General features: G+C 53.9%; 2 protein-coding genes across 2 annotated transcripts; one reads left to right on the forward strand and one right to left on the reverse strand.

Annotated features, from left to right (window-relative positions):
• The first annotated feature begins 714 nt into the window (after positions 1-714).
• Positions 715-8,297, forward strand: FCSK (fucose kinase). Its single transcript, XM_058813814.1, has 23 exons — positions 715-787; positions 874-1,031; positions 1,129-1,179; positions 1,265-1,390; positions 1,512-1,584; positions 1,876-1,973; positions 2,122-2,202; positions 2,291-2,410; positions 2,590-2,731; positions 3,059-3,186; positions 3,283-3,384; positions 3,831-4,001; positions 4,075-4,142; positions 4,285-4,655; positions 4,890-5,100; positions 5,202-5,368; positions 5,461-5,688; positions 5,823-5,966; positions 6,121-6,240; positions 6,313-6,500; positions 6,694-6,793; positions 7,302-7,525; positions 7,708-8,297. Exons 1-23 carry the CDS (start codon positions 715-717, stop codon positions 7,822-7,824), a joined length of 3,261 nt encoding a protein of 1,086 aa, XP_058669797.1. The 3' UTR covers positions 7,825-8,297.
• Positions 8,298-8,679: 382 nt separating this feature from the next.
• COG4 (component of oligomeric golgi complex 4) lies at positions 8,680-23,217 on the reverse strand. Its single transcript, XM_058813513.1, has 19 exons — positions 23,065-23,217; positions 22,533-22,615; positions 21,147-21,261; positions 20,101-20,275; positions 19,309-19,502; positions 18,793-18,898; positions 17,560-17,717; positions 17,017-17,075; positions 15,459-15,592; positions 14,809-14,927; positions 14,310-14,476; positions 13,504-13,669; positions 13,150-13,212; positions 12,567-12,683; positions 10,895-10,987; positions 10,486-10,569; positions 10,075-10,176; positions 9,553-9,681; positions 8,680-9,344 (listed from the first exon to the last, which is right to left on the reverse strand). The coding sequence occupies exons 1-19, from the start codon at positions 23,209-23,211 to the stop codon at positions 9,210-9,212; spliced, it is 2,346 nt and encodes a 781-aa protein (XP_058669496.1). The 5' UTR covers positions 23,212-23,217; the 3' UTR covers positions 8,680-9,209.
• Positions 23,218-23,298: the final 81 nt, after the last annotated feature.

Here is a 23,298-nt window from a genome sequence, read left to right on the forward strand (position 1 = left end):
GCCCAGCCCGGGACTCACCCCGGCACATCGGCACCCCCCAGCCCGGTGCCCAGCATGGGAATCCCCGGTACTCAGCCACCGGGATTCACCCCGGTACCCACCCGGCGCATCGGCAGCCCCCTGAACACCCCCGGTACCCAATGCCCCCGATACCCAGCTCGGTACCCATCTCAGAACCCACCCGGGGCACCGGCACCTCCGGACATCGGCACCCCGGTACCTATCCCCGTTATCCATCCCGGGAGCCACCCGACGCGCCGGCATCTGCCGCTACCCACCCCAGGACGCACCCAGTGCGTCGACACCTCCCGGTACCACCGCGTACCGATCGCACCCCAGCCCCCACCGGGCACCCACCCTGACAACCCACCGGGAACCGACACCCGCGCCCCCCGCCCGGGCACCCCTTCTCCCTGCAGAGAACCCTGCGAGGAGCAGGACTCGTGACAGGGGTGACGCAGGGCACTTAGGGGTACACACTGCCGCCGAAGCCCTTTTTAGGGCAGAAAACGTCAAACCACCATTCCCCCTTGGCAGGCCCCCGAGATGGGGGAAAGGGGGAGAGGCACAGGGGTGGCTGTGCCTTTAAGGGTCCGTGCAGTGCACCTTGGGAACTGTAGTCCTTCAGCGCAGAGCGCCCCCGTGGGACTGCGGGGATTGAACTAAACATCCCAGCAGGCCCCGCGGGGCCAGGCTGGGGCAAGGGCGGTACTTATGGCGGCGGAGTGGAGCGCTGTTCTCCTCACCTGCCGGAGGGGCCATGGCGGGGTGTCCGCCCTGCAGCGAGGCAAGTGGCGGGGCGGGCGCCCCTTCTCCCTTCCTGTGCGCGGCGGCGGGACCGGCTCTTGACGCCGCCCGCCTCTCGTTTGGCAGAGCTGGAGATGCGGCGGCTGCGGGGCGGGCTGGGCCCGCGCCCCCCCGCGCTGCTCCTGGCCGTGGAGGACCCCTGGGCCCGGCTGGGCAGCGGCGGTGCCACCCTGAACGCTTTGCTGGTGGCGGCCGAGCACCTCAGCGCCCGGGCCGGCTGCACGGTGAGATGTGACAGCTGCTGGTGGGTCCGGGGAGGCTGGAGGGGAGGGGGCGTGCCTGTCCTGTCTCCACTGACTGTCCCCGGCTGTCCTCTCCCAGGTGGTGACCGCTGATGTCCTGAGGGACGCCCGCATCCTCATCTTGCACATGGTGAGAGCCGACCTGCAGGCCAGCATGGGACCTCTCATTGCACCCTCTCCCTCCCGGTGACCCCCCATATTCTCCGTCCCACCAGGGCCGCGATTTCTCCTTCGACGACTGTGGCCGTGCCTTCACCTGCCTGCCCGCTGAGGAGCCCGGTGCCGCTGCCGAAGCGCTGGTCTGCAACCTGGACAGCCTGCTGGGGACCATGACACACCGGGTCTGTGCAGCCTGGGGACGGGGCCCTGGGGCTGGGTTTGGCTCCCAGCAAGATGGAGGCGGTGTTGGGTTCCTGGGCTCCTTCCCTGCCGTCCCTGGGCACATGGTTCTTCTCTTGGCAGCTCTGTGTGGGCTCCCCACCTGGCGTCTGGGTCTGCAGCACCGACATGCTCCTCACCGTGCCCTCAACACCAGGTGAGTGGCTGGACACTGGCCTTGCTTCCAGCACCTGCTTTGGCGTGGGATGCGGTTCTGTGAACCAGCAGCATAGCTGGTTCAGCCTGTGCTGTGCTCCCATGAGGGTGTGGATGCTCAGCTGTTGCTGTCCTGAATGCGGTTGGGAGCATCCATTGTGCCTGCAGTGAGGTGGCCAAGGCTGGATGTTGCTGTCACTTCCACTGCTGTGGTCCAGGTTTTCAGTCAGTTGTGCTCAGTGTGAGTACATACACTGCCCCAGTGAGCCCTGGTCTCTGTCCCTCCCCTCAGGGATCAACTGGGATGGCTTCCAGGGTGTCCGAGTGATCGAAGTGCCCGGGAGCCCAGCATATGCCAGGAACCATGGGGTCTACCTCACCAATGAGCAGGTTGGGGCAGCTCACCCTTCAGAAGGCATCCCTTGGAGGTGCAGGGATCCCCAATCCTTGGATCCCTTGGATGCTGAGGTCACAGCACTGCTGTGGCTGCTTGGCTTGGGGTTCCCTGAAGAGCTCACTGGGGTGGTTTTGCTCCTAGGGGCTGGTGCATGACATCATCTACAAAGGCACAGAGGCCCAGATCCAGCAGTGTGCAGGGCCAGATGGCACTGTCCCACTGGTATGGCATGACTCAGGTGTTGGTGACTCTGCCAGCCCCGTGCCTCGTGTCACCACAGCTGCAGCCTCAGCCCTGATGTGCCTGGCAGGTGTGTGGGATTGTTTTCTTCTCCTCGGATGCTGCTGAGCAGCTCCTGGCCACCCACGTCATCCCTCCTCTGGACGCCTGCACCTACATGGGGCTGGACTCGGGGGCACCACCCATCCAGGTGACAGCTCTCTGTGGGGGATGGGACCTTTGCCACACAGGTGTCACTGCTGGGCACCCCTGTAGGGTCTGTTTGCCCTCACACTGCCAGATTAGGGTGGGAGAGGTAGTGGGAGGGAGCACCCAGTCGCAGGGTGGGGTTCAGGATGGCTGGACCCTACAAGTCCCTTCTCTCCCCAGCTCTCCCTGTTCTTCGACATTGTGCTGTGCATGGCAGGGGGGATGACAGAGGAAGGTTTTGTGAAGAGTGGTGGTGATGTCAGTGTGAGGAGCGCCCGCTCCGTGCTGTGGACAGCTCTCCGTGGCTTCCCTCTTAGCGTGGGTGAGTGCTTCCTTCCCACTTCCAGTGGAGTGTCTCTGCCCAGGCAGTTGCAACTGGGTGATCTTTAGGATCCCTTCCAATCTCGACCATTCTATGATTTTGTGCTGCAGTGAGTGCATGTGATGTGACCCATTCCTGGGCCCTCTTCCCTGCATGGGTGGACATGGGGTGGTCAGGGTCTGATGGTCATCTGTGTCACCCCACAGCTGCGGGTCCCCAGGTCTCCACTCCTGCCTCTTTAGCTGGGGATGTTCAGCCTGGCTCACACGAATCCTGACACACCCACTTTTTTGTCAGTGTGCTGAAAGCTCTCCTGTCCCCCCCCAGCCTGCATTCCCAACGCATCCTACGACTACATGACCTCCTCTGCGAGTGACCACATCCGCAGCCTGACCCGCCTGCCTAGCTCTGCCAGCCACCTCCACTTCTGCAAGACAGCCCATTCCCATGTGGATGTATGTCCTTCCATCCCCAGCCTTGCTCATGTGCATTTTTTGGGGGCTGCTCTGGGCTGTGTGCCCTGGTCCCACATGTCTCTGTGCCCTTGGCAGCAGCCCTGTCTCCTGGAGGATGGCTCTTCAGTCACCAACTGCCTGCTGGAAGGAGCTGTGCAGCTGGCAGCTGGCAGTGTCATCCAGCACTGTCACCTCCAGGTACCTGACTAGGATGGGGGTAATGCACAGCTCCCAGTGCACTGAATGGGCAACAGGGTGACATATTGGTGCTTAGGATGGAGGAACCACAGCTGTGAGATTTGGGGTGCCCTTCCTCTTTGAGGCTGCCTTTTGACTGGTGCTGCGCACTTTGGTGGCTGTCACCCTCTGCAAGCAAGGGGATGAGGTTGTCACTTCTGGCCTGTCCTGAGCTGGAACCAGGGCAGACCCTCTCCTTTGGGGGCTCTGTTACGGTTGTGAGCACTGCAGGCTGTTGCCTGGCCTGAATTTCTGTAGTCTGTGTTTCTGCAGCCTTGTGACAAAATTACATCCTGTCACCTGGCTTGTGCTGGCGCCAACTTGTTTCTCAGGGTGATTGTCCCATTCCAAGGTCAGGATTTGGCTCTGATCTGGGACCAGCCATGCCACTGTTGCTCCTTCCTCAGGGTCCCCTGGTGATTGGTCCTGGCTGCCTCCTCTCGGGCCTCGATGTGGGCTCCTCAGCAGCCCTGCGGGGCTGTCCCCTGCGTGACGTTGTCCTGCAGGGCCACCACGTCCGGCTGCGGGACCTGCCCTGCCGCGTGTTCACTCTCACCGGCCGCCTTGACGACTGGCAGGTAAGGGGGCAGTGAGGTGGCACGAGGCTCCCAGCAAAGCCAAAGTGTGACCAGCCCCTCTGTGTCCCTGCAGAGCCCTGTGGAAAAAGCCACCTACCTGAACATGCCCTGGGCGGAGTTTTTCCAACGGACGGGTGTGCGGTAGGTGCCACGTGTCAGGGTAGGACAGGACACCCAGATCCTGAGGTGTCATGACCACCTTAACCCATCCCACATTCCAGCTCCCCTCATGGAAGGTGTCCTCGAGCCCCAGGGCCGTGCTGATGGTTTCTCCCTCCATCAGGGAAGGGGATCTTTGGGATGCTGAGACACCGCGGAGGAGCCGCTGCCTGCTCAGCGCCCGGCTCTTCCCGGTGCTGCACGCCCGCGAGGCGCTGGGGCTGCAGGATGTGCTGTGGCTGCTGGGCCTGGCCATGGTGCCCAGTGAGCAGCTGGCACGCTGGAGAACGGCCTGGCGCATGTCCTGGCAGGAGCTGCTGCCCTGCCTGGACACAGAAGCTGAGCTGGGTGCCCGCCAGGCCCTGTTCTTCCTGCAGGGCCAGCACAAGGTGCGGCGGGTGCTGCTGGGGCGCCAGGACAGCAGTCTCCTGCCGCTTGCCCGCAGTGCTGTCCATGAGGGCTACCACAAGGCCATGCTGGACACGCTGGATGAAGGTGAGCTGGACTCATAAGCTGCATCTTTCATTATTAGGACTGTTCAGTGCTCCCCACTGCCTTCAGTGGTTCCCCCCTCCTATTGCAGGGATGTACCTGCAGGGCATCCAACAAGCCTGGGTGGGTACAAGCCATTCAAGTCCCGCTCTCCTGGGGATAGCTTATGGCAGGAGCTGGTTGGGGTGCAGTGCAGCCTGACTGTGCTTTGTAACCTCCTTTTATTTTATTTTCTAGTCGCCTCCATGGCCGGTGATGCTGGTATTGCAGCACGGGCACTTGCCTGTATTGCTGACGTCCTGGGCTGCATGGCACAAGGGGAAGGGGGCTTGCGGAGTGGTCCTGCTGCCAACAGGGAGTGGGCCTCAGCTTTTGAGCGCCTGGAGAGCGGGGACATCGCTGGGGGGGTCCAGGAGCTGGCAGCTGAGCGGCAGAAGTGGATGAGCCGGTGAGGCTGGGGCTGGCAAGAGGCAGCTGCCCCATTCCCATTCCAGGCATTGGTGCTGTCATGGAGATGTGGCAGTGGGCTCAGCATCTCTCTTATCCCAGGCCAGCTCTGCTGGTAAGAGCAGCTCGGCATTACGAGGGGGCCGAGCAGATCCTCGTCCGGCAGGCAGTCATGTCCTCATGCCAGTTCATCACCGTGGAACAGGTGGAGCTGCCACCCTTGGGGCACTGGGTGCAGGCGGTGTGTCCAGCCCGCCTGGACCTCTCTGGTGAGCTCATTCCCTGAGTCAGATGATCCTTGTCTCACTCCTGAGGGAACAGGAGTAAGGGTGCCCCAGGAGGCTGATGGTGAGTGTTGCAGGTGGCTGGAGTGACACACCCCCCATCACCTACGAGCACGGGGGGGCCGTGGTGGACGTGGCAGTGCTGGTGGATGGGTGCCGGCCCGTTGGCGCCCGGGTGCGGCGCATTGCCCAGCCGGAGCTGCGCCTGGTCACCCTCAGTGGGACACCACAGGGCAAGGTGGTGGCAGATCTGGTGTGCGGGGAGCTGGAGCACTTAGAGGATTACTGCCAGCCACATGCACCAGGTGAGGGCTCATCTGCCAGCCTGGCTCTGTACCTGCAATGTCCTGTTGGTGCCAGGATGGCCCTTTTTGGGGCCGGTGGGATGAGGGAGCAGGTAGCACAGCAAGCATCAGCTTTACTTCTTTTTTGTTTTCAGGAGCCCTGCTCAAAGCTGCCTTTATCTGTACCCAGATTGTGCAGTTTCCCTCACAGAGACCTTTACAGGAACAGCTGATGGAGAATTTTGGGGGTGGATTTGAGGTGCACACCTGGTCCAAGCTGCCCCATGGGTCTGGCCTTGGTAGGTTTGCAGGGAAGGGGCTGGGTAGTCCCTCACCGGTGCCTGGCAGTGTCTCCTGCTGCTAGCACCATCATGGGGCATCCCCCTTGCTACCCCCAATCCCCAGGGACACAGCAGTGCCTCACTGCCCTGGCCTTACCTGTGCCCCCTGCAGGCACCAGCAGCATCCTGGCAGGAGCAGTGATGGCATCCCTGTACCGGGCAGCAGGGAAGGCTGCCAGCACTGAGTCCCTCATCCATGCTGTGCTGCACCTGGAGCAGAGGCTCACAACAGGTAGGGCCTGGGGGAGCAGCTGACCCACAAGCTGGGGGTCCCAGCAGTGACTGACAACCCTCTACCCTGCAGGGGGCGGCTGGCAGGACCAGGTTGGTGGGCTCATTCCTGGCATCAAAATCGGGAGGTCGAAGGCCCAGCTGCCACTCAGAGTGGAAGTGGAGCAGATCTCAGTCCCTGATGGTTTTACCCAGACTCTGAACGATCACCTGCTGCTGGTGTACACGGGGAAGACTCGCCTGGCCCGCAACCTGCTCCAGGTAATGCCTGGGTGCCTCTGGGTGTCACAGGCTGGCCTCTGCTCCCCCTAGCCTTTCTTGGCATCCCCTTCACTTGTGCAGAGCTTTGGCCCCCCAGAGGGAGCTGGCACCCAAAGGCCGTGGGTGCAGCACTATTTCACCAGGTGCTGCCAGAGTCAGGAGGACAATGACAGGGACATTTGGCCTCTTGCAGGATGTGGTGAGGAACTGGTACGCCAGGCTGCCCTCCATCGTGCAAAATGCTGACGCGCTGGTGAGCAATGCTGAGGAGTGTGCCCAGGCCTTGAGGCAAGGTGTGAGCCCCCTTCCCTAGGCCACGTTGGCCCTTTTAACAGCTGAAGAAACACAAACTTTCCCAGGGAGAGGCTGTGCAGTTTCAGAGGGGAAGAAGGCTGGGGGGGTGCAGGCTCTTGCAGCTGCAGAAGCTTCAAATACTCCCCTGAGCCCACCCTCACCAGGCAATACCCCAAAATTCAGGCTTGAACAAAGATTTTGAGGAAGAGGGGGTTAGACATGCTGAATCTGATTGATTAGCAGTGCACCACTGGTGACAGGGCTGGGGGCCCTGCCTGGTCAGTGCAGCGGGTTTGTTTGGCTGCTGCAGAGAGGAAGCAGGAGCATTAAAGCAGGCAAATCCTCCCCCTGTGGAGGATTAAAAATAGCAACGTGACAGAGCTGCTTGGCCAGCAGAGCTGGGAGGAACTGGAAAAGAGAAGGCAGAATTTAGCTTGGGCTGAGCATGTTTCTGCCCTTTGGGTGAGAAACAGAGACAAGTAATTAGCAATATTCCCTCCTCTGCAGGTGACCTGATGCTCCTTGGCAGGTGCCTGGAGTGCTACTGGCAGCAGAAGAAGTGCATGGCCCCGGGCTGCGAGCCGCTGGCCGTGGGGCGCATGATGGACGCGCTCCGGCCCCACGCCCACGGGCAGTGCTTGGCCGGGGCTGGCGGTGGAGGCTTCCTTTACATCTTAACCAAAGCCCCCCGGCAGAAAGAGGCTTTGCAGCAGATCCTGGCAAACACTGAGGTGAGCTGTGAGCCCCCACTGCTGCAGGCAGTGTGCAGCATGCCCACAGAGCATGAGGAGCATCTCTCCCCACCACACATGGGGTGTGATTGCTCGTTGTTCCAATGCCCTCCCTGGGACCTCGCAGGTGAGAAGGGGTCCTTTGCTGGCTCCTGCCCCAACCTGTGACTCTCTTTTTCTAGGGACTGGGCAACTTCAGCATCCACAGCATTGAAGTGGACACGGGTGGTTTCTCTGTGGAGGTCGTGGGATGTGACACCAAGGACAGTGCTCACCCTGGAGGGGACAGGGCTGTGTGAAGGCCTTCAGCCCTGGCCCATTCCTGGCAGATACCCAGAACAAGTGCAGGGCAATTCCCACTGCTTTTAAGGGAAGCTTCTTCAGCCAGCTCCATCAGGTGCCTTAGGTCTCCATATGTCCTTTTTGTGCTACTTGCCCCAAAGGCCAGAGCCTGGAGAAGTTGTGACAAGTTGTGCAGGCAGGCAAAACTACCACTGCTGGGTGGCCTCGCTGGAGGGACAGTTTGCTAGGGCCTCCAGCCTGATTTTGGTGTTTCATTCCAGTTTTTACAGTCCTCCAAAAGGAAAAAGCTAGCATTTGTGATGCTGCATCTAGCAGGAACCTTCCTGCTCTTCCAGCAGCAGGAACCCAAACTGACAGTACAGCATGCAATGCTCCTGCACCAGGGATGCAGCTGGATGTGGAATCAAGACCCTCTCCTGTCCTGAGGCAGTTTCAGCAGTGAAATAGTGACTGGTGAAAGCAAGTTACTAGTCCATACAGTCTGAATAAAAAAGATGGTTCTCAGCATGTGTTTGTGCCCCTCTGTCCCTAGCAGGGCTGCTCTCTCTTCACAGGATAGCAAAGGCGCAGCATTGCATGGGAAAAGCTTTTCCAGGGGTGGGAATGGCAGAACCTGCATGCAAGGGCTGGTCTTCCCTGGCCCTGGCTGAGGGAGACAGCACAGGACAGCAGCCACAGAAGGCAGCCAGGCAAGACAAGGAAGATCCTCTGGATGCCCTGGCACAGGGTAGAAGAGAAGAACTGGAGCAGAGCAGAGCTCTTGTCCCACATCTCTCCAGCTCCCTCCAGGCCCGCAGCTGAACACACCGCTGGAGACTGCAACTCAACCAAGCAAGGTTTATTTACAGAGTAGCTGTACAGAGCCAGCAGGGACACAGCCCCACTTCCTTCAGAGGCTTTCTAGTGATTTTCCAAGCACCTTCCCAAGGAAATCACTCCTTTTCCCTTCCACAGAACAGTTCCCATCACCACCAGGAGAGAGCCAGGGTTCAGCATCTGTGACTCCAGTAGCTGACCCTTAAACTGGGGGCACAGAAGGAACACAGCTGCAGCAGCAGACCTGTATTTCAGCCCCACCTGTCCTGGCTTGTGGCCTCCTGCAGGGCAGCAGAGCACAGGGAGTCAGGAGCAGGCACTGGCCTGTGTTCTCAGAAATAGCATCATCCTGCCCTCAGCATGAGAGATTCCTTCTGCTCCCACAGAAGGATGGCAGGTCTTCTCACCGAGCCCAGGAAAACTCTTTGCTCCAAGGAATGCGAGCAGAAGGGCAGACATCATTCCATCCCCACAGCCTCAAACAGGCAGCCCCAGGACAGGATGTGGGCAGGCTCCAGGACTGCAGCCTCAGCTCCAGCGTGGTGCTGATCCAGGCTCTGCCCAGCTACAGGCGCAGCCGCTTGATGTCCTCGCTGCGGAAGTCGATGCGCAGAGCCAGCACCTGCCGCACCTCGGCCGGAGTCAGGCGCCACGTGAGGGGACCCGAGTTTGGACCCCAGTAATCCAGAATCTCTGTCACCTGGAAAAACAGGGAGCTGTAAGAGATGGCTCAGCACTGACTGTCCTCACAGGTAAGTTTGAAATCAAGCACCATCAGATACAGGGAAACTTCTCCAGGTTCTCCACACCTTGTGGGTGTGATGATATGTGGATGAACTGAGGAAAGCCAAGTGCAGGGCAGTGGTGTTCCCACAGTCCCCCAGTAGAAGCAGACAAGTGCAGCTCACCCTTTCCAGGTTGAGGATGGTGGCCATTTGGGAAAGACGGGCAAACTTGTCACGGATAGTCCACGTGGTGACTGTGGTGAGGTAGGCTATGAGGGACCTCAGCTCCTTGTCAAACTGCAAACCACCGAGCTGTGAGCACAGAGTGAGATCTGTTAACTCTCCAGGCAGACCATGGGGTTGTGCCAAGACACCAGTTAAAATCACAGGGAGGCAGGGGCAAGTCTCTGAGCAGGCACGTCCCAGTTAAACCATTTATTGCAGGTAGGGTGGCTTATGTTTAGATCCACCTTAAAACCCAGTCCCTTTATTGGTGCCAGCTCTTTTTAAGTCCCATCACCAAACCCACTTTGTCCCTGTGGGTGCTGATGTAAAGGCATCCCTGAGCTGGTCACTGGTGGTTGCAGAGTTTCTTATAGGGTAATATTTGAGGGTAGAGGGTAATATTTGCATCTGCCCTGCCCCATCCTTTACTGAGAGTTTGCAGTCAAGACAGACTACATGGTAGAGGAGTGTTTTGCTTACCCTGCTGAAGGTAGATTTGAGCAGCACTTTCTCCAGTTCAATAGCTATGAGACTGGTCATAAGCCCAGTGAGAGTATCATAAATCACTGGAGACAGTCCAGCCTGGAAGCAGAAACCTGTGTCATTCTTGTCAGGAAAAACTTGAGCAGAGGTCCCTAAAGCCCAAGGCTAGGAGAGCTTGCAAATAAGGACTTGCAGGCTCGGCAACTGGGGAGCAGCACAGAAGTGATCCAGGTACTTCTTGGGGCCTGCAAGCAGGCTTTGAGAATTGCAGGAGAAGGGAGTGACTGGATCCCTACGAGCCCTGCAAAGCACTGGAGGACACCTCTGCTTGCCAAGCAAGGGAGGAGCTGGAGGATGCCACGTGGAGGTCTGGCCAAAGCCTGGCAGGCTGCCACCTCCTCCTCTCACCTTGAACTCTGTCATCTGCTGTTCCAGATTGACGATGAACTGCTGCACCCAGGGATCATTGGCCTCATAGTCACTGAACTCCTCCTGACAGTGAAATGCAGAAAGGCATTGTTTACAGGAATGCAGAAAGACATGCATTTTCAGGCCACATTGTTTATGTGGCCTGAAGAAAACCACAGCCAATGGCCCAGAGGACAGGAAGGGAGGTCCCTCCTGAAGCTGCACTTCATCCCTTCTGCTCCTCCGTAGCCAAATGTCCCTTTCCAGGCTCGGCCGCAGAGCAAGATCTGGGTATTTTACTGGTGCTCTGTGCCAAGCAGATAACTGAGGGGAAGGAAATGACTGTGCTGCTGAGCAAAAGACAGAGAGTGCTCAAGTACAGCCGGAAGCAGAGAACACAGAGCCTCACCTCCTCGATGTTGTGGGAGACAGAGAGGAATAAGTTGATCCATGGCTTCACCTGGGGTTTGATGGCTGTGCTGTTGAGCTCATTGAGACCTTCCTGAGCAAGACAGCAAGAAGAAAGGACAGTGAGGCACAAAACATTTACAAACAGGCTGTCTTGATGCTGCTTCCCAGCTTGGGAAACTGGCCCACAGACTTGCACAGGAAGCTGCACTCAGAGGGCTCAGATCCCACACTCTTCCGGTGCCGGAAGGCTCTGAGGACACCATGACAAGAAGAGGAGGAAGGATGTTGGCCCAGAAGCTGCTGTTGTGCTGACTTGCAGTGTGGTCTGAAGGGCTTGTGCTTGCCCACCCCATCCCACACAGCTGCAGATTTCCTGGCAGGAGTGAGGCACCTGGGGTAGGTAAAAATGCAAACTCCATTTTTTCACTCAGCACCAGCCAGGGCACAGAGACTGAACTCAAGTGATGCCTCCCACCTCCACTGCAGCTTAGCTCAGTAGGAGAATCTAAAAGGAAGATAAAAGCTGTAACCACGGTTAGTTCCCTGAATTAATCATAACCCCAGCACATGCCATCTCCCCTGAGCAGCAGGCTGTCAGCAAAGCTGTTCTGTCCCCTGTGATGAGAGCTCTTAAAGCCTCTCCTGCCAAGCCACCCCTCTTTGGCTCAGCAAGGTGTCACGAAAGCTCACTCACTATGAAACTGTGTCGGTTCTGATTCTGACTGGCATTTGATAGAAGATTTTAACTAAAACTGGCATTTCTGAGAAGGGCCTGCTGGCAATTGTCCTTTTCTGAGGTAAATTCAGCGTGTGTGTGACTCAGGCAGCACAGGAGCTTCCTCCTCAGCCTCTTGATTGCTTCGCAGCCACTTTTAAAACCACACTAGAGTCAGATTGGAGACTGTTACTCCTTACTGATAAGCTCTTTGGTTTTAATACTGACCACAGTCCCCAGGAGGGTTTGCTGGCAGTGCTGAACTGAAGGCATCTGCCTGCGCTGAACTGCAAAGCCAAACAAAAAATAATCTGACCCCTCCGTGAACTACAAAGGCAAACCTACTTAAAAATATTCTCCTTTGCTTTGTTTCTTTCCACATGAGGTACTAGGTCTTCCTGCTTCTCTCCCTGCCAGAGACCAGTGACATTTTAGGTCTACATTTTAGACACTGCAGGCCCCAGGAGACTGGATTTAGCCAGAGTCCTCTGTTCCATGCTGTGGGAATTTGCATTTGGGAAAGGAGGAGAAACCTGAGAAAAGGGCAGCTCTTCTCTACCAACAGCCTGTCTTCAGCATTACTTAGTGAGGCTGTGGACAACTTGACAATGTACTGTGCCACGAGGGAGAATGGAGGAGATGGAAATGCTATTAATATTTCTTTTCCTGAAAATGCTGAACCAACTGCAAGCCCATGCTGAGTGAAGACAAATGAAGCAACATTTCTTCTGGCTCTGCAGCTGCTTCTAGTGCTTTTTATGCAGCTGCCAGCTGGTGTGGCTGTGTAAACGGGCTGGGGCTGTTTCCATGCCTCAAAGCTGACTGATTTGCTCCCTCCTGCACCCTACCCAGCACTCCTGGAGTCAGACATGGCCTGGCCCTAGGCTGGAGTGATTCCTACCAGAGTTCTCCCTGAAGACACCAGCAGCCAGCAGTAATTTGGAGAGACACTCACCTGCAGCAGGTCACGGAATTTGTTGGAGACAGCAGCCATGTCCGAGAGGCAGCTCTCAATCTTGGCCTGTGCCTGCTCACCCCCAAATCCTTGGCTAAGCAGTTTGCTGCAGTCACTCTGCAGGGAAGAGATCCATCAGCAAGCTCCAAATTAATAACCTGGGCAGTTTTTATTCCTTTGTGTTGCTGAGCTCTGGCTGCCCACCAGCGTGTGGGATAGGACAGGAGCCCAACTCTTGCTCCTGCAAAGGCAGAGGCTGCTGGCTCCAGCTGAGGGGAGAAAGGACAGCAAGAAAAGAAGCCAGGGGCTGTCTAGCCCAGTATCAGAGAACTGCAGACTCTCCATGATGCACAGGTTATTCCTGCACCAGGTCAGTCAGGCTGGAGGAACTGGTATTTCTGGCTGCTGCTGTCAGCCGGAAATTGCTCTGCCATCTTAAAATTCCTTCCCTAAGGCTGGAGGGCAAAGACCTCAGGAACTCGGGCATATCAAAGACCAGATGGTTTACTTGACCCCTGCCTCCACCAAGGGAGGATATTATAAATTTGATTGAGGAAAAACCAGTAAAGAATATAGACTGCACCTCCAAAGTCTTCTTTAGGGTCATGATGTTTTCACTGCAGACTTCCACATTGTTTAAGGTCACCTGAAAAAAAAACCAAAACAAACCCAAGCTGGATTAAATGGAATTTCCCAGCTCCTCACCCCCAAATCCACACATTTAATCTATGCCCTGCTAACAGTACAGACTGAAATGCAAGTTCTTAAGGGACAGAGTTGCTACTGTGAGATCAAAGCACTGCAGATTCACTGAGTTGCATGAAGCTAAACTCCAGCAATGGAGCACATGTGCTGAACCCCCAGCTAGTACAGAGTTCAAGACAGTTTACTGCTTTTCCTCAACATCCTTCTACACCAGAAGAGCTACCAAACCCACCAGAAAGGACTGCTTGGCCTCGTCTGTGCTTTCAATGCCTTTGGTGTCGAACTTGCCCTGCTGCAGGCTGCTGTGCATGATGTTCACAGCACTGGTCACCCCTCTCTGGAAGTCCTGGAAGGTCGTGGCTGGGAATCCCTGCTTCAGCTTGTTGTACAGAACCTCCCTATAGGCAAGCAGAACACACCAGGGTTTAGAGCAAGCAAAAAGAAAATTATGCTCTGTGCCTGGGGACAGCATTCCGTCTGAGATCTGACCTGAACAAGGTAGTGGAACTTCAAAGGGGAAAAATATGCTGGCAAATATCTCCTGACAGCATCAGAATGCTGAAAGAAAAACATAGCCACCCAGTTTCTGAGCTTTCCTGAATGTCCTTCCTGCAGCTGCCTGCTGCCTTCAGACACAGATCCTCACTCCCACAATGGAATGAAAAATAGCAGGACAATTTCTGCAGTCTCACCCAAGTTTGAGTCATCAAGTAACCCGCAGTACAACTAAGGGCGATCATGTACTCTCAGGCAGGGTAGTATCCCAGTGCTACAAGGCAACTCCATCTCATAGGGATTTTGGGCCATCTGGTTCTTTTCTCTGTTTGTCCACAGGTGGATCACCACTACTGTGAGAAAAGATGCCCAGATCCAGCTTCCCACATCTGCCACTTCTGCCCAGATCTGCTTCCCATAAAGAGGAGATGACAAGCCAGAGGTTCAAAGGCAAAGAACACAGGAAGACCATCTGCCAGCAGCCACTGTTTGCAGAATGTGAGGTGGAGGCCCCTTCCAATGAACCTGCTGTGTTTTCATTACCTGAAGTCAGACTCCAGCTCAGTGGTGGAGTGGTTGATCATAGCACAGAGACAATCTATGCTGGAGCTGGACAGAGCACGCCCAATGCACTTCTTCACTATATAAAACACATCATCCACCATGCTGGAGGTGAGCTGGCCCTTCTCATAGCTGTCCATGGCAACAGCCTGCAAAGAAAGCTCTCTCAGTGCCCTGAGCTCTGTGAGCAACGCTGCCCTAGCAGTGCTGAGAGACCAAACTGCCCATCTGCCCCCTTCCCCCTGCACCCTGTGTGGTGGCACCCCTCAGACTAGGCTGCAGTAGCCCAAAGACCTGGAAGATGCCTGGGGTATGTCTGAAGTCAAAGTTCAGAAACAACCACTTGCTTTTCAAGGCCAAAGGAAACAAAAGACTCTCCCAACAACTGCAGATTTGCCATGTATGCATATCCCTCCCTTGGGATGCTCACCAGAGGACTGAGGAGCACACAGAGAAAAGCATCTAAGAGGTTTTCCCCCACCTTGTTGACAGTCTCCCTCATGAAATATTCCTCCATGGTGATGTAGTAGCCAATGAGCTCTTGCATGGTGCAGCTCAGCAGACAGTTGTTGAGGAGCTTGTCCAGGTATTTTTGATGCTCTGTGGAACAAAAGAGAGACCTATCAGAAGGAACCCAAGCCAGGAGGCAGCTCCACTGAGTACCCTGGCTGTTTGTCTCATGGGACCCAACAGACAGACACCTGCCAAGCCCAGCCTAAAACAAATCACAAGCCTCAACTGTGGAGCTGAAATTGCTGAGCTGGATTTTGCAGGTGACTAAAGTGATTTCCAGAGCTCCACAGAGTACCAAAAGCCTGAGCCTTTCTTTTTTTTTTTGTGGTCTCCACCTTCAGGATTTGTGCCTGCAGTGACAAAATGGTTCTTCCTCTCTTTGGGGACTTTACTTTGTTATACTCTACAATCATTCTTAACGTTGGTTTTCCTGTTAGAGGGAACAACCAGTGCTGAAAACAGGTTTGTAAAGTCTAGGCTACACAATGATCTTCCACAGAGCACTCCCAAAATGTCTTTGCAGACCCTGTGTCCCTCTGCTCTGCCACTAACTCAGGTATATCTCCATTTCTGGCTTTGATAAGCAGAGCCTATGAGTATTGGTACTCAAGGTGTTACCTTGCTTTACCTCCTCTGAGGCCATGGCATCTCCCACCTCAAAATCAGCTATGATTCGTCTCTTGATGAACCTCAGGTAGAGCTCACTGCGGGCATTCATCAGAGTGACTTCTGTTAAAATAGGGTCAAGCTCCCTGGAAGAAACAGCAAGAATCAAGACAGCAAGACTACAAAAGGAGAGGCACTAATTTAATTCAGTTAAGTAGTTCTCTGTTCCCTTACTATGAGATCAGTACTGCCCCTTTCCATCTGTGCTGTTGAGAGGCAAAGCTCAGCAGAATAACTGGTATGTGCAAAGAATGCACACACACAATCAAAATACCTCCTGGGGGAGATCTGGGGGATATCTCTACAATTGTTTTTTTCTCACAAACTCTACTCCAAGATTTAGCAACACTCCCCCTCTTTTTCCTCATAGATCTGAGGACATCCACGTTGAAATCACAGTGGTAAGGACTGCAAGACTCAAAGCAACCTGGTGTAACTTCAAAATGAGTCCTGTTTTGAGTGGGAGGTTTGACTAGAGGTCTTCATTAGTCCTTCCCTACCTCAGTTTTGCTACAATTCCATGAGCCCTGTGTAGCCAGTGTTAGAAATGCCTGGTCCCTGCCATCTCCATGTGTGTATTTTTGTGCACAGACCCCTGTGTTTCTCTGCAGATGATGAAGAATCTGTTTAAGCTCAACAGCTCAGGAAATGTGAGATAAAAAAAGCATGTTACAATGCAGAACACAGTGTTCAGATCAGAGATGACTGAAAAAAAGAAAGACTGACACATCAGCTTTTTCATCAGTGTGCACAGAAGAATTTTACAAATCCTGCTTGGATTTGTAAAATCCATGGTGGACAGGTGGGAGAAGGAAACACTACCTTTATTTTAGAGATTAAAAAAAAATCAGAAAACTGGGATGCATGCAGAGTTACTCAGAGCAAATAGTAAGTAGAAACATTAATTATGCAGGCTCACAGATAGATCTTCCTTGAGGAACCTGTTTTCTTTCAAGGCATGTTTCTAAGTCAGGCAGTCCCAGAAGGGCTGGGTGCACTTTCAAATGGCCTTGCTTAAGGGTTATGTAAATATTTACGATAAGAAGAAAAGAGGGAGATTGAAAGCACTGCAGTTTGTTGTTAAGAAACTGATGATATGGAGCTGCTGCAGCAGCAGTACAGATAAGGTAAGATCCAAAGATTTATTCCTGTTTGGGTCATAAATTATCTGGCAAACAGCTGCTCTGTTTTGTGGGCTCCAGGGGCTGTACTCTGGCCATGGAAGGGCAGTGGGCACTGAGTTAAAATCTCAGTCCTTCATGTGCAGGGATATCAACAGCCCTCCAGGAATGCTTAGAGCCAAGGCTTAGAATTAATGACTAAGCAAAATAAAGCCCCACTACAGAAGCTTCCTTTACAGAAGGGCAGTGAAGGGCACCTAACAATTGAATTTTTAAAATTAATACCCACAAAGCTTCTGGAAGAGTGGGAGAGTTATCTAAATGTTAAGTAGTGTTAATAACAACTCCAGAGTGAAAGGTTAGATAGCATAAAGAGTTTTTCTTTGTACCTTGGTTCAATCTTCTCTGCAGAAGAACTTCTCATCATGCTATTCTGGACTTGCTGGAACTGCAATCACAAAAGAAAGGGAGTCTTTGCTGATGACTTGTACTCTCTAAGGGTAACAGGAATGCTTTGGAGGAAGCACTGCCAGAGAAGGGAATCACGTAAGTTCACTTCCTCCTCCCCCAAGGAAGAGCTCATCCCTCCAGGAAGGGTGTTGGGATGGGACTTGACCAGAGGCACTCAGGTATGTGACCATGAGACGGTAACAGCAGAAACAAGACAGGGGGGAAGGTGTACTGAAAGCACCCTACAGACCTGCACAGCACAGAGTGCCCAGGGTGCATTTACCATGTTCCAAATGAATCCTTCTCTGCTTCACAAAGCAGTTACAGACTGAACCCCTTCAGCTATCAGGGTAAATAAGGAGTAAAGCAAGGATTCTCTCAATACACAAGGCCAAACTCTGCTGCCCCTATGGCAGTGGGAACCCACAGAGCTGGCTGGAGGGCACAGCTGGCTGCATGAGGCAGCCTCACACTGCTCTCACCTGCCTGTGGTAGTCCCTCTCCTTGATGAACTTGTCCACCACCTTCTCCACCTGGCGGTCGCACTCCACCTGCAGGTGCTTGATGAGGGTGTAGAGCCTCCCTGGTCCATAGTAGGTCTCCACAATGGGCTGGTGGGTCTCCACAATGCGAGCAATCCCTGCAGGGAGGGGACACACACTCAACCAGCAGTTCCCAGAGCACAGCAGAGCTCCACAGCTCCACAGATCAGACCTAAAAAAGGATCATTCACTCCACAGATAGAGTACAGATCTCCTGGAGCAGAAGCCATCTCTCTGTCCCTAAAGAGAACTCCTGCCATGCCCTGTGTGCCAGCTCCAGCTGCCCTTCAGCTCAGCAAGATACAAGGTTTGAAGCTTCCCCAGGATGAAGCCACACAAGCTAAATCTGGCAGGGGGCACAACTGCCACCCAAATGCAGTCCAGTCCCAGCTTTTAGCACCTGCAAGGCTACAGGGAAAAATCAGCCCAGGGAAGGCTCTTGGGCACACACTTGCTGCAGAGAGCAAGCATTAGCAAAGGCAAGAACTCCTTGGAGGAAAAGTTCATCCACAAGGAAGCATCTCTACAATATTGCCTTCTTCTCACAAACACTCTACTCCAATAGTTAGCAACGCTCCCCCTGCTTTTAACACTACTGGCAAGAAAGCTCTACTGGTGCCAGGCTGGGAGAGTAACTTGGCAGGGGTGCAGCCTGGAACTAGAGCAGATTTCACAGAGAAGGTGGTTAATCACCATGGGATCTCAGGTACTGTCTGTGGCATTCCCACAGAGCATTCCTATTCCCTTCTCTGCTTTCAAGTTCCCATGGTGCTTCTTGAAGAGCCAGGCCTGGAGGCACCAACAGCTGCTCGTCCCTAAGGGATCTGATTTGTTTGTCTGGAGAGCTGCAAGCCTGAAGAAACCTCCAGGGAATATCTATTTGTTTTGAGGATGCAGAGAACAGGAAGAGTCTGATTCCTGGGGGGAGCCAACAAATCCTTTGCAAATGCACTTTGTGCCTGTACAAGATGTACACGGGAAAACTTGCTTATTGTGATGCCCTCTCCTGGTTAGAATAAATCCTACCAGCTGTGTCCCTGTCCTCGAGTGAGACACCTGTAGCTCAAAGGAGAACGAGGCATTTTGTGAGCTGAAATTGAAAGCATTTAAATTGATGGATAGTCTCATCATGGACTATTTGCAATCAATCAGGAAGGAGGAAAGGAAGATTACCTTCGAAGAGGAGTGTCAGGGTGTCTGCAAAGATGACAGCAGCTCGACGGTCACTCATGTCTGTCCCCATCACCAGCTGCAGGTTCTCTTCTGCTTTGTTGGCCACCTGCATGGCAACAGGACCAGTCAGCTGAACACCCAAAGGTATTCTTCAACCCACAGGTCCTCCATCCTTCCCCTAGAGAGCTTTTATTGGCCTTCCCAATGCAAGAGCTATTGTTGTTGCTCCTCCTTTGACCAGGGATCCTTTCCTCTCTTGTGGAAAACTCAAGGCTCAAGGAAAGGCAGGAACTTGCTCTTCTCTTTCCAGGCTCATTGGATAATTTTTAAGCAAGTGCACAGAGCAAGACACAGACACCAGAAAGCCCATCCCAGCATACAAATGCAAGGAGAGATATGAACTAAGGCCAGTGCTACTTTTCTAAGGTGAACAAGCCACTGCCAAAATCTCCTTCCACAACATCTATTGACAGAGACTGGGTTTTGCTTTCCCCTGGGTGTCACAGAGCCTGTTACCTGCTTGCAGAGGTACTCAGAGAACTTGCTCAGCCCCTCTTCATGCAAGCCCAGCAGAGGAAAGATCTTGAAGAACCGTTCCACCTGGGGCAGGTCTCCCTGCTTCATTGCTGTGTCAAATTTCTCTGTGACAATTGTCTTCAGACGCTGCTCTGCTTCCTGCAGGAGCTTCAGGTTGGCATCAATAATTCCCCCTGGTCAAAAGGACAGAAAAGAAAGGGAAAAGTGACAGCACATTGTTAGTATTGTATCAAGGGCTACTTTTTTCCCCAGGAGAGAGACCAGCACTGTGCAGCCCCAAGCTGAGAAGGCAGAAGACACACTGGAATTCCTCTACAGGCACAGATAGACAGGTTGGTGCAGGATGTAATGTTGTGATTTTGCATGAAAGACAACAACACATCCACTGGGATTTTCCTCTTAGGAATCTACCAATTTACCCCCTCATTTCCAGTTGCTCTGCTTGGTAGCACACCATGACACAAGAACAATTGATAGCCTTCTCCCTCACTTCTTCTGGCCTGAACACTTTGTCCTTTGCTTAGTTAGCACCTGAAATACTATTACAGCTGTGTGCCAGGAGCTTCCTTTTCAATTAATGATAATTCTGGTGTAATAACGCTTCAAAAACCTTCACCACTAAGTCAGTCTGTAAAATACTAAGTAAGATCTCTGGCCAGCATTAGATTTTCTGCTTTGTCTGTTGGGCTGAGGCAACCATGGGAAATGAGCAGCCTCTAGATATCCACTGGAAAGGTGACTCATGAGCATCTCCTCACAAACAGTGCTTACCCTCCTTGCCCTGACGACTGAGCTCAATCACTGACTTGTCCAGACTCAGATAGCGATGGATGTGAGCTGCTGCTTGTTCATAGTCTTCATTTCTCAGGGCTGTCTGAACTCCATCCATGCAGAACTTCAGGTCAAGGATGTCATCAGCTCTCTGAATGGCCTGATAGAGCCGGTTCTGAAAGAAAGGCAACCAGTGATGCTTCCAGCTTCCAGTGGGATGGACAGGGAGAGGGAGCTCTCAGAAGGCAGCAGGAGGGAAAAAGAGACTGAAGCACTTCTCTATACAGCAAAACTACTACATAAGCAAAAATCCCACACTACTCAAAAAGTGCTAAGACCAGTGGGCTCCACAGGATGGACAGCATATGTCAAAACTGAGGCTGAACCTGGAGGCCACAGTTCTCTGTAACAAACAGAGACCAGAGAGGACAGCACACATTATCTGTCTGATCTGAGCAGTTGTGCCAAGTGCTGGCATTGACACCCCTCAGCCTGTCCCCAGACAAGGAACAGAACAGCCCAGATTCCTGACCTGGCTTGGGTGACAATCTCCACTGTCCTCAGCACTGTGTAGCTGCCAAGATTGCTAGTCACCCTATTCAGGGTATTCTACCAGAGCTGCATGGACAGAAGGGGATGCTGGAGAACCAGCCATTATATGGAGGAGCATTCCTGGAAGTGTTCAAGGCCAGGCTGGATGGGGCTCTGAGCAGCCTGGGCAGGTGAAAGGTATCCATGCCAACTGCAGGAGAGTTGGGAACAAGAGGAGCTTCCAGCCCAAACCATTCTATCATTCTACCAGTCTTATACCATGCAATGCCCATGCAATGCCCAGAAGGACACAGCTAAAATCAAAACCACAGCAGCTTCCAGCCCACCAAAGGCAGGGCACATCTGCTGTGCTGTGAGCACAGAACACACAAAGACAGAACACAGCAGCCCTGCATCTAAGCAGGAACAGACAGTGGGGAAGGTGCACTGAAAGCACCCTAGACTGGCACAGCACACACAGAGTGCTGACAAGCCCCAGCCCCTCAGCCCGGTACCTTGGCGAGGTCGAGCTGCCGGACCTTGCTGCTGACGTTCTCGGCCAGGTTGCAGGTGAAGGTGACCATCCCTGCCAGCTGCTGGGCATCCCCCTCAATCAGCTGCAGGCTGGGGCTGAAACACACAGAGCTGGGCGTGAGAGGCACACAGGAACCACCTGGGGCTGTGCAAGGAGCGTGGCTGTCCATCCAGGAACAGCTGGGCCTGTCACAACACTGCCACTCATTCCATTGCCTTCCTCTGGGAGCAGAGCAGGAGGAAGGAGCAGGCTGGCTGCTTTGGGAGAGGCTGCCCAGAGCAGCTGTGCCTTGCCACCACACAGGACATGAAGGAGCCACTGGGCCCTTGGGACATTCTCCACTTCTGAAGTGGAGGTGAAGGCTGGATGTGGGATCTCAGCACCTCAGGATGGAGGTACAGAGAGGCCGAGACCACCCTTGGGGGGCTCGGGAATGCTGGAATGTTGCCAGAAGTGTCTGGTGGCAGGATTTTGATCCTACACAGGAAATGACATCTGTATGAGGACTGGGAGGATTTCACTGGGTGAATGGTGAAGGGATAAGTTAGTTAAAGTGTAAAACACAGGGTTTAGGATTTTGGTACAGGGGGGTCTAAAGAAGTAAGATGGAGGAATTGGGGTGTGTCCTGTCCTTCTTCTTCTTCTTCTTGGCCTCCATCTTCTGTGGTAGTGGTGGCACTTTGGGATTGGTCATTACTAAAAGTGCACCGGTTAATAAGGGTAGAAGGTATTGGAGAAAAATGATAAATATTGTACACGTAACTTCGGGTATAAAGATAAGTGACCGCCCCGGGGGCTCGCAGTGTGCCCATGGCTGACTTGCTGTGCAGACCTCTGTCGGGCTGAAAGAAAATCTTTTAGATAAACAATTAATAAACACCAAGACCGAGACAAGATCAGAAGTCTCTCCTCGTCCTTTGAAGCGCTGGGCTCTTCAAGGCCATCTCTGGGCCTTTCCAGGCCACCTAAACACCACAGAAAACCTTGCAGCTGGAAACCTTTCCTTAGAGCTCTGCTAGACACAAAGGCCATTCAGGATGATTTCCCAGCCTGCCTGCACAAGTTCACCCTGCAGGGCAGTAATATTTGTTCACACCTGGCACAGCCTGGCACAAGACACCTGATCCAATAATTGATGCTGAAACCTGGCACACTCTGAGATAACACCTTCAAAAAGCTTTTGAGTCTACACCAAAACAGGTCACTCTGGGTGAGGGCACAGCTGGAAGAACTGGGGATGAGGATCCAACTCGTGTTCTCTACCACAAACTGATTTAAAGTCTGATATTTTCTGAGAATGGACGTGCTTCTGCTACAACACTGACAGGAGTCTCTGGGCCATGCAGCAAGGGGTTGGAACACTAACCCCATGCGATGAAGGGCAACCATCTTATTCTCTATAGTGCTTTGCTGCTCCAGGAGGGCATCCAGCTCTTCCTGCACGACTTTCTGAAAAAAATAAAAAAATGAAGGAGGTGTTATGTGACTTCAGCTCTCCTCCAGACCAGCAGTTTATCATAGATGCTATATCCAAGCCAAGGACACAAGGCATTAGTGCTTCCAAGAGCTCATATGACAAATAAATCCTTTCTAAGCTCTCTTAAATCCTCTAAATCTTTATGATTTTTCTATTTGAAAGCATCGGTTTTGGAATCCTCAATCACACCGCTTTTAAGTCAGATATCCCACAAACTCCTTCCCTGGCTGGGCTTCCAGTGCAGGAGATCCCAGAATCTTCAGGCTGCTCTCGATTCAGGGATCCGCGGAGGCGACACCGACCCAGGGGTGGGTAAGTCTGTGTCAAACACCTCGAGAGAGTGCGCAGCAATGAGGGGCACAGTGACAGCGGGGTATCCGCTTTTCGGGGCCCCGCTGCCTCCCTGCCCGGCCGCACACACCTCCTCCTCACACAGCCGGCTGTAGGCGGCCTCCAGGTCCGCCAGCTCGGTCAGCGACTGGATCCGCTCCATGGACAGGGCGGAGGCGGCGGGGCCGCCGCTCTCCCCCGGCGGCGCCTTCGGTCCCGTCGCCGTGGCCGCCGCCATCTTGGCACACAGCTGACGCGGTCGAAACCACCGTGAGGCCCGGCGGGACCGCCAATGGCGGTGCCTGAGCCTTGGCACCGCACAGCT

This window comes from Ammospiza caudacuta, chromosome 13, assembly GCF_027887145.1.
Source record: "Ammospiza caudacuta isolate bAmmCau1 chromosome 13, bAmmCau1.pri, whole genome shotgun sequence".
Taxonomy (NCBI): Eukaryota; Metazoa; Chordata; class Aves; order Passeriformes; family Passerellidae; genus Ammospiza; species Ammospiza caudacuta.